This window comes from Berghia stephanieae, chromosome 14, assembly GCF_034508935.2.
Source record: "Berghia stephanieae isolate SIO BIC M18660-M18661 chromosome 14, UCSD_Bste_1.3, whole genome shotgun sequence".
NCBI lineage: Eukaryota > Metazoa > Mollusca > Gastropoda > Nudibranchia > Aeolidiidae > Berghia > Berghia stephanieae.
The window spans coordinates 19,064,285-19,079,284 of NC_088373.1; the positions used below are offsets into that span (position 1 = coordinate 19,064,285).

A 15,000-nucleotide genomic window follows, 5' to 3' on the forward strand; every position below is an offset into this window, starting at 1 on the left:
ATATGACCTAAATGTGTTGCAAGCGCCTCAGTTAGATGAAGAACAGAAAATTTAGGACCGACAGGAAGTGACGACTTCAAGCAGATGTTACCTTGATGTTGATTCCACTGTCGTATTTTTTACATTTTATTTTGAAGTTGAAGACACCAGACAGCTTGAAACAAGAAATAAAATCCGATTCCGATGTTCATGGATGTCTCTCTTTAAAATATCCCTCCCTCCCTCCCTCTCTCTCTCTCTCTCTCTCTCTCTCTCTCTCTCTCTCTCTCTCTCTCTCTCTCTCTCTCTCTCTCTCTCTCTCTCTCTCTCTCTCTCTCTCTCTCTCTCTCTCTCTCTCTCTCTCTCTCTCTCTCTGGGTGGGGTTCCTGACCTCCCATAGTGGCCAGGGAGGTACTTATCTGTATCTTCTATCCCCCAGTGATGATACTTTTCCGCGGAAATCCGCGGTTTTCTTTCTTTTCCTCGGTTTTCCTCCTCAGATCCTCGATCCGCGGATATTTCCTTCATTTCCTCCTTTTCCTTTTTTTTTATATAATAAATCTTTAAAAAGTACCTCCTTTTTAAAAAATTATATATATATATATAAAAAATTTCCTCCTTTTACTGGACTCCGGGCGTTTAAAAATTGTACTCAAAAGAAGTCATCCTGCCTACTTTCCTGTGGTGCAAGAATGTTCTAGGTGAGTTTTCCGTTTTTCCGAGACTTTTCCTCCTTTTTGACTTTTTTTTTTGTGAGTATCATCATCACTGATCCCCATAGATCTGTTTTTCAACATGCTTTCTGTCTTTGTCTTGGAATGAATTATTCATATATATATATATATATTATATATATATAATGGACACAACGCGATAAGAAGTTACAGTGGTCTCAGTTCAAGGGAAGCAACCGTGGATGATATTTGCGTGACGTCATCTGCAAAGGGTCTATCGATAAAATTGTCTCAACCAGCGACAGCGCGCTGTATTGCAGAGCGTGCATTAATCCATCGAGAACTGTACTAAAATGAGCTTTTATATAGCGCAATATCCACTAAATGGGCTCAAATCGCTTTACAAGAGGCCCCTGGTCAACAGCAACATTTAACATATAGGACGGGACATGACGCCTATTAGGCGGTGATGTTACAAATTTTTCGGACAAAGACAACGCTATTAACGGCCAGGTACTCATTTTACACCCGAGGACGGTGAGAGAATGTAAGGAGCCTTCTTCAAGGACTCGACGATGCGCCGAGCGAGGCTCGGAACCCAGGACCTTCCGATCCGAAAGAGTGCCTTACCACAAAGCCGCACTATAACCAAAAATAAAAACACAAAAAACTTTTATACTATCCCATTTTATTCCTTTTTACAGGCGCTGATATGATCTAAATGTGTTGCTCGCACCGCAAAACCCTTAACTCACTCAATCCTAGAGATTTTTGCTATTTTTCAACATTGGAAAAAATGTATTAAAAATAAGCATGTACATAGATTGTTTTATTCAACTATCATTAACATGTAAAAACTTAAAATATTAGCTTTGAAACAACGCCTATAATTTGTCTCAGAATAAATAATGTAATAAATAGGCATGGGGTAAAAGTAACCCGGGTAAACTACGGATATAGTCGGTGTTAGGGTTGAGTGGGTTAATGTGTTGCAAAACCCTTTAAAAACAAACAGAAACAAGACATATGTGATATTGCCATTCTTCTTGGGGATAATGAACCAGGGTTGCCAATTTGGCAGATTTTCTGCCAAATGTTCTTTTTTGGGGGCAGAATTTGAAGTCGTCTGGCAGAGAAAAATTGATTTGGCAGTTTGGCAGATTTTATTTTCCGAGGCCTAGGAATGAATGTATAGGTCTACTCCACGTTTTCCATGGAAATTTTTATGTATTAGTGATTTTTTAAAACTTGGGACATGAAAAACAAAATTATGACATCGGCCTTGCGAATTTTTTATTTAACAACACTGATGAGTTTTCAAAGATGGTACTATAAATAGTACGGTTTGGCAGATTTTTGTGGTGTTTGATTGGCAGATTTTTAAAATCCAGTTGGCAGAATGCCTGAAATTAATCTGGCAGCCCTGTAATGAACATGTGGCTGCTTGAAGCTCGAACTCGGAAGTTAAAAATAAATAACGATAGGTGTTGAATACGATTCAATAGTCTGATGTCACGCCTCTCGGCAACGGCGGCCATCTTGGTTCTAAACAAAGAAAATCATTCCTTTTTATTTTTCATCCTGGCTAGAACTTTTCCTATGCCTTGTGATCAGAATGTGTAAAAGTCAAAACATTATCAAATGTATGTGTTTTTTTTTCTCCTCTGGATACCCTTTATGCTCACCGGAGAAATATTCATACGGGCGTCCGCCATTGTTCCGATAGTTTAGAGCCAGTGTTGCTAAGTTACCATGCGTCATTATGAAGGAAGTGACGTTACGACTATTGAATCCTATCGTAAGCTTCAATTCATTAGACAAAGACAGATACTGTGGACGTTTCGGGTTTACCATTAATCAACAAACCACGATGAATAAAATACTAAGGATGAATGAGTGAGGGGCAGCGTGGCTCAGTAGTAGTGGTACGGTCTTTGTTTCCTACCCGAAAGATACCGAGTTGAATCACCCGCTGCTGCTGCGCTGTGTGTGTGTGGCCTTGAGCAAGTCACCTCGCTCTAGATCACTTTGAGCACTGCGGCTGACGCCTGGGTTATTCCAGTCTTCCCTAAAGACAAATTTCCCCTTGGGGGATGAATAAAGGAAATTTTATTCTTTAAAAAAAATTATTTTATATGTGTGAATGGCGTAGTTAAAATGTGACCCTTCGTCTCAAAACGGTATTATGTCGGGATTGTTAAGATGCTAAAAATTGAATTTATAGCCAGAAATATCAACCTTAGGTTGAGTTTGTATGTTTTATAGAGGAGAATGAATATCATATTTCAGGGTACCAGTACTATTAATCCAGTTTAACATTACTTTCGGTTTTTTAGCATCTGGTTCATCCTGACATAATACCGTTTTGAGACGATGAGTTACAAATGAATAAACAAAATCAACCAATTGTATGTGTGTTTGTTTCGTTTATTTACGAGTTGATTTGATTGCCGTCTAATTATTCATTATGATACCTTTCCGTGGTACTATGGTGTTTCTTGATAGAGAAATTCATCTCGTAGTCAAGTCTGTAAACTTTATGGCCCGCACAAGCCTAGAAAAGGGATAAAGGAAAACAAGAATGCACCATAATGTGTTATAGTAATGGTTGTTTAGGACATAATTTATTATAGTAATAGTAATGGTTGTTTAGGACATAATTTATTATAGTAATAGTAATGGTTGCTGAGGACATAAATGTATTGTAGTAATGGTTGGTTATGTAGCAATAACTATCCCGTACAAATCTTTGGGCCTCTTTTTCGCTCACGAAGTGCCCAAATTCGCGACAAAATATGGGACGAAGCCGTTTCGTATATGCTATTTAAAAAAATTAATTACGACGCTGTTTATCGATGAATATGACTGAAAGTTGGCACACAGTTAGAAAAAAGGTCATTTTAGATTATGTTAAGCGACAAAACTCGTGCGATTACCAGAAGACCGTTAAAAATAGATTTTTACTCTTTGGAGTAAAATATTTCTAAAACTACTGGGCGTGGGGTTTTTGTCACTGACAAGGTAATACATGAACGTTTCTTCTTTTTGGTTGTAAAATTTCATATGAATATGACGAGTACTTTTCCCGTATTTTACAAAACACCATCCTAATTTGCTCTTAATTCGTAAAAGACAAAGCCATTTTGCCCCCCTACAGCCCGAATCACAAGTTCAAAACGATTTGGCACCAAACTGAGCGGCTGAGCGGGTCGTGGCAAAGCGCTTTCTGATTGGTTGACCTCGTTTTAAAGTTCATGACTAGTCAAAATGTCTGCGCGGTCTCACTGGCAGAGGGGTGTTTATCGTCTGCCATTGCGTTTGGGTTCAATAAACAGCTGACAATTTGACTGCTTAATTTACAAGAATTTAAGAAATTATAATGTTAAACGTTTTCGATTGCAATATGATCTACAATCTCAGTATGGGTTTAATTATTGTGTTCCAAGTCACGTTCCATCAGTAACCTTTGACCCCTTGTCCAATTTCTCTTTTCCTTCTATATTTCTTTCGTTATGTACGCAATCTCCCCTCTCTCTCTCCTCTCTCTCTCTCTCTCTCCTCTCTCTCTCTCTCTCTCTCTCTCTCTCTCTCTCTCTCTCTCTCTGTATGTGTGTGTGCGTGTGTGTGTGTGTGTTTGTGTGTGTGTGTGTGTGTGTGTCCAGCTCTAAAATTATATAAGTTATGACTCTTCTAATGTTTTCATCATATTCTCTATCAAATTTGCCATAATTGCCAAATTTCAATCTTTTAATCCACTTATTACGCAAGATACAACCAAAGGTCGAAAAAAAATGCCGAAAAAGCGTCCCATATTTTGGCGTTTTTTTCCTCTTTGTGGGTCATCCAAATAAATGACACCTTTGAAACTGCATAACGTGTTTATTTATGAATGGATTTTCAAAATTCAAAAAATTTATACTCAGTGGAGATAGGGCTTTGATTTCAGACAAAAAATTTCATCAAAAAGAGAAAAAAACATTTTTCATAGTCATTGCTAGGTTATGGCAAAATGTATTATAGTAATAGTAATGGGTGCTTAGGACATAATTATTATAGTAATAGTAATGGTTGTTTAGGGCATAATGTATTATAGTAATAGTAATGGTTGTTTAGGACATATTGTATTATAGTAATAGTAATGGTTGCTCAGAATATATTGTATTATAGTAATAGTAATGGTTGCTCAGGACATATTGTATTATAGTAATAGTAATGGTTGTTTAGGACATAATGTATTATAGTAATGATTGCTTAGGACATAAATTTATTATAGTAATAGTAATGGTTGCTTAGGACATCATGTATTATAGTAATGGTTGCTTAGGACATAAATTTATTATAGTAATAGTAATGATTGCTTAGGACATAAATGTATTATAGTAATGATTGCTTAGGACATAAATGTATTATAGTAATAGTAATGGTTGTTTAGGACATAATTTATTATAGTAATAGTAATGGTTGCTTATGACATAATGTATTATAGTAATAGTAATGGTTGCTTAGGACATAATGTATTATAGTAATGGTTGTTTAGGACATAATTTATTATAGTAATAGTAATGGTTGTTTAGGACATAATGTATTATAGTAATGATTGCTTAGGACATAAATGTATTATAGTAATGATTGCTTAGGACATAAATGTATTATAGTAATGGTTGTTTAGGACATAATTTATTACAGTAATAGTAATGGTTGTTTAGGGCATAAATGTATTATAGTAATAGTAATGGTTGCTTGGGACATAATGTATTATAGTAATTGTAATGGTTCCCTTTACTCATCCTCGCCCGGAATCTTCGTCACAACACAACGTTCAACTAGACGCTCTGCGGTTTCGGGCTCGTTACCACAACGGGTACATTTTGGACAGGTGGAAAGTCCCCCCCCCCCCCCCCAATCGAGCGATTTTGCCGTGAGGCAGGTTCTCGACCGAAGCCGATTCGCTACCACCCAGTGCCTTCTCTTACTGGTGGAGAAGCCTGGTAACATCTCACCTAGTTTAGAGGAATGTATGTCTTCGCCCCCTAGAAGGATTGAATTCGTCCAACCCGACTGTGACGAGCGATTTTCTTTCACTGCGTGATTTCTTTATCATGCGTCATCGTCTCGTTCAAAACCACTTCAAACCTAGTGGACGAGACATATATTTGATCAACACCTCCATTAAAAATACTCAAACACGGACAGCCTTTCTCCAATAAAGCCCCAAATCTTTCTAACGGAAATTTTGGTCGTTAGGTGGTAAACATTTCCAGTGTATAACGGAACATTCACTTTCAGCTTAAGGCTTATTTACCTGTTCAAATTGTCTGCCCATTGTATTCATGCCACCTGCTAATTACCTTTTCCAAACAAGTCGCCATCGTGCATATGCCCTGAGGTCCTTGTCTCGTTCAAGAGTAGCTAAAATTACAATTAAGGTCTAGCTCTCCGGTAATTATCCGTTATTATTTCTTACCAACGCATCTGGATATCATTGGCTATCTAAAACAGGAAATTCTTCTGATTGGCTATTTTCGTTTCACAAAACCAAAGTCATATCTGAATCTAATCACACACCAATTTCAAACTTGTAAAAGTTTGTCTATCTCGGCTGGAGGTAAAATGAATTATTGGTTAACATTCAAAGTGGAACGAGATATTACTGTGAATTCAATTTAATCTATCTATTATTAATATTATAGTTCGTGTATATATTTTAATTGTGCTATTCCATGGATGTTCGTAAGTTGGAATACCTGTACAAAACTATATCTATATGTATCTTATTTTATAGTTAACAGTTGTTGATGATCTATGTTATTATTTCATTTATATTCAATATGTATATTGCTTGAATGTCTGTACCCCACCGCCAATCGCCGGCCACACATCATAATCTCAATTATAATTAATAAAAATAAAAAAGAAATACCAGGGACACAACCCTGTTAAATTCTCATCATGTAAGATAGCTCGACTGTCAGTTGATGTTTAAACCATATACCAACTACCATTATCATGGAGTTACTGCTTCCCCTTGCCTTTGTCGGCAAATAAAGGCTATTATGATGTGTCGCTCAAGGACGATTCGGTGGCGAAAGACAAACTCGATTGGCTCTAAGACCTTGTTGTTTTAACTCTTGAATTGAAGGTCCTTGTCCTGATCCTGATTCCTGGCCATTTTCCTGGTCCTTTTCCGTGTCATTGGAGCACCCAGTTGTGCCGAATCCCTGCATCCCAGTCCTTGAACAGCGGTAAACCCCTGATGTCAGCCTAACTACAACACAATGTTGTGATGTCCAGAAAACTCTGCAAAGCAGGCGCCAACCCTGGAACTAGCTGATACATTTGCCTCAGTCAAGCAAGCCGACGGGATAAAGATAAGCCAAACCGGCTTATACCATTTTCAAATGTATTTTCCACGGACACAAGTGATTAAAAACTACTAACCTAATCAGTCAATCATAAATGAATCGATTAATAAAACAATAGATAAATAAATAATAAATTAGATCCATTCAATTAGAGCTATTCTTCCTGATATTAAATAAATACTTATTCTTTCTATCCTTTCCTGTATCAATCTAATTAAACTTATGTATAGAATTGTTATTATTGCATTGGGTGTGACTATTGTCTTGACTCACTTGTTATTAATACAATTAAGTTATAAGGGATCCTAAGGCAATTCTTGATCTCCCCTAGATTAAACCTGAGCCGTTTGTGATATAGGTTGAGTGGTGCAGCTGGTAACAAGAGCCATAGCGCGCATACTAGTTCGAATCCAGACCATTGAGCTATCGGTTGGACTCGATCCCACCAAAAGTAACACACAACCCGCCACACCGACTTCCATCTCGTTTATGCATCTTTGTCAGTAGTCAGGGAATCTGCGTACAATGGTTGCCGGGACTTATTTCGGATCGAAACGGGGGCACCGTCCATTATTCGCTTATTTGTTAAGCTTTTTGGAAAGGTGAAGAGGTCAATGCGCTATATTAATGAAAATGATCCACGCCCCTCCCCCCCCCCCCCCCCCCTCAACCAACCACATTACCTCAATAAGCATTTTATCATTTAGATGGGCGACTTCAGTGGGGTCAACTTCCTCCGCCGTAATTTCACCAGAGCTGAGCTTGTGGTAAAACAAATGCTAGACATGAGATAGATAAATAGTTGTAAATAAAAGAAGACGAATACGATAATAATAAAAGAGAACTAGACGTTTTAGCTTTTCTGTTCTCGGAGGTCATTGGCACAGAAAGCACTGTCTATCTATCTATCAATCAATCAATATATCTATCTATCTATCTATCTATCTATCTATCTATCTATCTATCTATCTATCTATCTATCAATCTATCTATCTATCTATCTTTCTTTCTCTCTATCTATCTATCTGTCTATCCATCTGTCTATCTATCTATCTATCTATCTATCTATCTATCTATCTATCTATCTATCTATCTATCTATCTGTCTGTCTGTATATCTGTCTGTCTGTATATCTGTCTGTCTATCTATCTATCTATCTATCTATCTATCTATCTATTTATCTATCTATCTATCTATCTATTTATCTATCTATCTATCTATCTATCTATCTATCTATCTATCTATCTATCTGTCTGTCTGTCTGTCCGTTTATCTATCTATCTATCTATCTATCTATCTATCTATCTATCTATCTATCTATCTATCTATCTATCATCTATCTATCTGTCTGTTTATATATATGTCTATCTATTATATATATATATATATATATATATATATATATATATATATATATATATATAGGACTCAGGCTCATTGTATGCAATAATAAAAAATACCCGTCAGCAACTCTTCTTCTCCGTGAGTTACATTGGCTTCCTGTGGAAAAAAGAGTTGCCTATAAGATTTGTACTGTTGTCTACAAATCCCTGAGCGCGAACACTCCCTCCTATATTAAAGACCTTCTAAACATATATGTCCCCAATAGTAACTTGAGGTCAAGCAATGACCAATCAATCCTTGTCAAACCTAAGCCATTGCGTAAAATAGGTGAACAATCTTTTCAATTTTCGACCCCCCCCCCCCCCCCCCCCCCCCCATTTTTGGAACTCTCTCCCATCACACGTGAGATGCTCGGATTCGTTGACAACGTTCAAATCTCGCTTAAAGTTTTATCTTTTTACGTCATAATGTTGCAATATTATTTTCATATTTTGTTGTTGTTAAATTGAATTCGTATCACGTTTCCTTCACACTTGTCTCGCTGTAATATGTTTTGTTTTATATCACTGTAAAGCGCTTAGAGCCTGTTACAACGGGGTAAAGCTCTATATAAATGCCATTTATTATTATTATTATTATTATTATATTATTATTATTATTATTATTATTATTATTATTATTATTATTATTATTATTATTATTATTATTATTATTATTATTATTATTATTACTCTATATCTTCTGCCTTACCAGCAAATCTTCTTTGATTTTGGCATTTTCTCCGTGTTCTAGAATCTTCGACAGTCTATCATACACGTCACTCACATAACAAGAATTCTTCATTTTGCCTTCCTCGGAGTCATTGATAAACACAAGGAGAACTTTGTGGTCCCAGGGAAAATTCTGAAAAAAATAAATGCGTTTGTGTTGAAGATGACAGATGGCTAGAACAAAAGTTTGCATCATCATCATCATCATCATCATCATCGTCGTCGTCGACGCCCCCAAAACTTCACACCCAACTAATACAAAACCGTCGACGCCCCCAAAACTTCACACCCAACTAATACAAAACATAATAGCAGTAAAGTTCTCCCGATACATGCTAATTTTTTTTTTTTTTTTTAGAAAAACACGATCTAATATACGCAGTTCATTTTCTTTAAAGTTTATGATTTACAAAAGAAATTTGAATAAGAAAAAGTTTGGTTGTATGGTAACGAATGTGACGACTTTGCTAGAGTTGGTCTGGAGAGGGTTAATTTCATTTATTAATCGGACATTCTAAGGCAATGTATGATTTAAATTGGTACACGTACCTAAAAATAGACCTTTACCATAAAGTTATCTCCTAAAGAAAAACTATATTGTATCTTCATAATGAAACAAAATATAAAAAGACTAGAGTCTCATGGTTTTGGATATGCATTTAGTTACCTCTATCCAAACTTTTTTTCTGAGGCCATTGGTTACATATTGAATAAGCCACTCCCACGCCTCGTTCTGAAAAAAGTCCGCGAAATTAAAGGGGAGGCAAGAGAAAATCAGCTGATCGTTAAAATAGTAACAGAAAAGTGGAGGTGCTCGGCAATGAATGCAAGAAAGACATTTAAAACGCCGTAAAAATGTTTAAAAATCACTTAATGTTATACGAGTAATTACCATCCATAACAACCTGTCAAATTCACATATGTAAGATGCCAAGCCAAAATTAATAATAAAATAATAAAGAACACGATTGACCGTTGACTACACATGCATACGAGTACCAGAAATATTTTGTAAACAATGTAACACAATATAATGTGTAAGTTTCAAAGCAAATGCAACCACAAATAACATCAAAGAACAATGTGGGACTACTGTTTTAATTTCATAAAACCAAACGCATATTTTCTGCCCCCGATATTGAACGTGTAGTTAGTATGTATCGTACAAACAACATTCGTTTAGACAGGTAGTCGGGATTCTAGCGCCAGTTTTATTTGGGCAACCGTGATTGGGATTTCACTCAATGCACTTATTATTATTATTATTATGATTATTATTATTATTATTATTATTATTATTATTATTATTATTATATAATATTAATAATAATAATAATAATAATAATAATAATGATAATAATAATAATAATAATAAGCAGTTGAAAGCAGTCTTTGGTGTATAAGTGCATATGTACATTATTTCTTATAATAAATGCTTCAAAACAAAACAAAACAAAACTAAAAAAATAAAAATAAAGAATAAATGAATAAAAATATCTATTTGGGCATTTACTTACATTAATAGTCTTGAAAATCACAATCACAATCCATGAAAATTAAATATCCCATAATCCGAAGAAGACATGAATTTAATCCAAAATCCAACACAGGAATGTATTTTAATAGGAGACAGATATCTTATTAAAACTATAGCATTACTTGCAAACAACAATACCCCACTCTGCGTTTAACGGGCTTGTGGCCGTCACATTGTAAATTGTGACCGCATTAGGGTAATCGGTGTCCTAAAGACTGACATACTGACATACAATCAATGAGAACTATAAAGAATCCATTCTAGAATTCAACTACAAACTGAAAACCATGATAAATATCACTCTATCAAATAATTTTCTTTGCACAGGTTCACTCACACTCTCCTTTATTGCAAAACATTGATAAGTGAGAAAAAGTTTGTATTTCAATTATAAACTTAATCACATAATCTAAATGATGGAGAATAAAAACAGCTAATTATAAAAAATTTCACAGATCAAGTTATCTATTTGAACTCCGCATATTTAGCTTAATTACTCAATGACCATAAATTCTTTAAAACTGCATTGTTTCATTTAAACAAGACCATGACGCTTATGCCTGGACCGGGTATTCACAACTTCTGCATTTGCATTCCACTTTTGAATCGAATTAATCTCTATCTTGTCCGTTTATTTGCAAAGTTTCTGCACTTTATAAATAAGACCATAACGCTTATGTCTGGACCGGGTATTCACAACTTCTGCATTTGCATTCCACTTTCGAATCGAATTAATCTCTATCTTGTCCGTTTATTTGCAAAGTTTCTGCACTTTATAAATAAGACCATAACGCTTATGTCTGGACCGGGTATTCACAACTTCTGCATTTGCATTCCACTTTCGAATCGAATTAATCTCTATCTTATCCGTTTATTTGCAAAGTTTCTGCACTTTATAAATAAGACCATAACGCTTATGTCTGGACTGGGTATTCGCAAATTTTCCTATTGTGTTCCACTTTTCGAATCGAAATAACATCTAGTCTATCCGTTTATTTGCAAAGTTTCTGCACTTTATAAATAAGACCATAACGCTTATGTCTGGACCGGGCATTCGCAAATTCTGCTTATGTGTTCCACTTTTCGAATCGAATTAATCTCTATTTTATCCGTTTATTTGCAAAGTTTCTGCATTTTATAAATAAGACCACGACACTTATGTGTTAGATTGTTCGCAAATTCTGCCTTTGTGTTCCACTGTTCGATTAGAATTAATCTCCATTTTATCCGTTTATTTGAAAAGATTCTGCACTTTATAAATAAGACCATAACGCTTATGTCTGGACCGGGCATTCGCAAATTCTGCTTATGTGTTCCACTTTTCGAATCGAATTAATCTCTATTTTATCCGTTTATTTGCAAAGATTCTGCACTCATCATATCTTGTCGCGCCAGTGAGTCAGCCAGTCCCGGGCAGTCTGGTTGCATTCCCTCAGGTCAGCATTGGTGCAGTGAGGTCCCAGCGAGCATTCAGACAGGATGTGGTCCATGGTCTGTCTGGGGTGACCGCATGGGCATTCAGTGCCCGGTGAGATTTTCCATTTAAAGAGGTTGGTGGCGGTGTTTCCCACCTTTGCTCTAGCTCTGTTCAACGCCACCCATTCTTTCCTATTGAGGTCTGTGCCTGCTGGGAGCTTTTCTGTTGGGGGCTGGAGGGCATCGTTTGCTGTCTTGTCCCATTCTACCCATTTGTCCATTTATAAATAAGACCATAACGCTTATGTCTGGACTGGGTATTCGCAAATTCTGCTTATGTGTTCCACTTTTCGAATCGAATTAATCTCTATTTTATCCGTTTATTTGCAAAGTTTCTGCATTTTATAAATAAGACCACGACACTTATGTGTTAGATTGTTCGCAAATTCTGCCTTTGTGTTCCACTGTTCGATTAGAATTAATCTCTATTTTATCCGTTTATTTGAAAAGATTCTGCACTTTATAAATAAGACCATAACGCTTATGTCTGGAATGGGTATTCGCAAATTTTCCTATTGTGTTCCACTTTTCGAATCGAAATAACATCTAGTCTATCCGTTTATTTGCAAAGTTTCTGCATTTTATAAATAAGACCACGACACTTATGTGTTAGATTGTTCGCAAATTCTGCCTTTGTGTTCCACTGTTCGATTAGAATTAATCTCTATTTTATCCGTTCATTTGAAAAGATTCTGCACATTATAAAATAAGACCATAACGCTTATGTCTCGACTGGGTATTCGCAAATTTTCCTATTGTGTTCCACTTTTCGAATCGAAATAACATCTAGTCTATCCGTTTATTTGCAAAGTTTCTGCACTTTATAAATAAGACCATAACGCTTATGTCTGGACCGGGCATTCGCAAATTCTGCTTATGTGTTCCACTTTTCGAATCGAATTAATCTCTATTTTATCCGTTTATTTGCAAAGTTTCTGCATTTTATAAATAAGACCACGACACTTATGTGTTAGATTGTTCGCAAATTCTGCCTTTGTGTTCCACTGTTCGATTAGAATTAATCTCTATTTTATCCGTTTATTTGAAAAGATTCTGCACTTTATAAATAAGACCATAACGCTTATGTCTGGACTGGGTATTCGCCAATTTTCCTATTGTGTTCCACTTTTCGAATCGAAATAACATCTAGTCTATCCGTTTATTTGCAAAGTTTCTGCACTTTATAAATAAGACCATAACGCTTATGTCTGGACCGGGCATTCGCAAATTCTGCTTATGTGTTCCACTTTTCGAATCGAATTAATCTCTATTTTATCCGTTTATTTGCAAAGATTCTGCACTTTATAAATAAGACCATAACGCTTATGTCTGGACTGGGTATTCGCAAATTTTCCTATTGTGTTCCACTTTTCGAATCGAAATAACATCTAGTCTATCCGTTTATTTGCAAAGTTTCTGCATTTTATAAATAAGACCACGACACTTATGTGTTAGATTGTTCGCAAATTCTGCCTTTGTGTTCCACTGTTCGATTAGAATTAATCTCTATTTTATCCGTTTATTTGAAAAGATTCTGCATTTTATAAATAATAATAATTGTTCAAAATTTTACCTCACACCCGATATTACAAGTACAAGTGAGCCAGGTGATGAAGATTGTCAAACAGTGTGACAGATGAAATAGGAAGAGAGAGAGAGAGAGAGAGAGAGAGAGAGAGAGAGAGAGAGAGAGAGAGAGAGAGAGGATGAGAGAGAGATTCGTTTTTTGTACAAAATTTCTCTCTCTCTCTCTCATATTGCACAAGGTTGTACTATTTTACTATTTATCAAGAACAGCCAAGGTGGCAACCCAGTCTCTGTATAAACTAAGCAAGATGGCAACAGGGACCTCGCTCCTTATCCAATGCCGAAGCTTTAATTTGAGTCAAACGGTTTGGTTAAAAAAAAAAAACACCCAAAATAAGTTCGTGTGTGATGGAAGTTGAAGTCGGCTTATTATAAAATCGTTTATGGTCTGTTTGGATTACCCTTTTTAAATAGAAAAGGAGAATATAACATAAACTTGAAGAATAGGCAAGCTAAATGAAAATTAAATTGACTGATTAAATGAGTACGCGAGGCTGAGTTGCGAACGACTATTGGGTTCCGACATTCCGATCCCAGTGTCATTCATGTTCACCGTACCGTGTTACTGTCTACACACTACACTGCATTGTTAGTGACTGGTCATGTCTTTTTTGTTTGTATGTTTTACGCAAGCTTAATAAAAATTAAATTGACTGATTAAAGGAATACGTGAGGCAGAACGACTCATGGGTTCCGACATTCCGACCCCAATGTCAGTGTCAGTTATGTTCACCGTACTGTGTTACTGTCTACACACTACACGGCATTGTTAGTGACTGGTCATGCCTTTTTTGTTTGTATGTTTCTTTTAATATGGGTCAATTTACAAAGAATAATAATAGAAATGTTCAAAACAAAAACTAGATTCACTATTACGTGCCTGTAATGAAGTGCTTTCCACAAACCGTGAGCGAGAATGATGGTGGAGGTAATGGCAACCATGTGGGTTTGTTATTGCTTCCTGCCTCCGTCAACCCACGCATCCAGTTGCGTAACCCACGCTGAATCTGACCAATATGACTTACTCACGTAAGGCCTTTCGCTTCCTAATCATCCGATCGGGACGCCTCGGCTGCCTCTCAAATCATCCGTGTCATTTCATTCCACTGTTCACGGTCTTTTGCTTTTGATTTTAATACTTTGTTATTTTGAAGGCGTTTTAGGTATCTATTGAGGACAGTGTGAACTGACGTGGGTGGTCTACCTTGATATTTCTTGTGTCCAGATGGGGTGAAAAAAGTATTCATGGCTTTATTACCTGGTATATTTAC

The 15,000-nt window shown here is 36.1% G+C and overlaps 1 protein-coding gene across 1 annotated transcript in view; it reads right to left on the reverse strand.

Moving 5' to 3' along the window:
• Nucleotides 1-3,059: 3,059 nt before the first annotated feature.
• Nucleotides 3,060-15,000, reverse strand: part of LOC144959695 (uncharacterized) — a 16,434-nt gene continuing 4,493 nt past the window's right edge. Inside the window, exons 3-5 of the mRNA XM_078892379.1 lie at nucleotides 9,110-9,262; nucleotides 7,699-7,794; nucleotides 3,060-3,207 (exon numbers count right to left, since the gene is read on the reverse strand). Of these exons, the coding sequence (XP_078748505.1) occupies nucleotides 3,112-3,207; nucleotides 7,699-7,794; nucleotides 9,110-9,262 (345 nt within the window). The 3' untranslated portion in view covers nucleotides 3,060-3,111. The remainder of the gene's footprint in view (nucleotides 3,208-7,698; nucleotides 7,795-9,109; nucleotides 9,263-15,000) is intronic.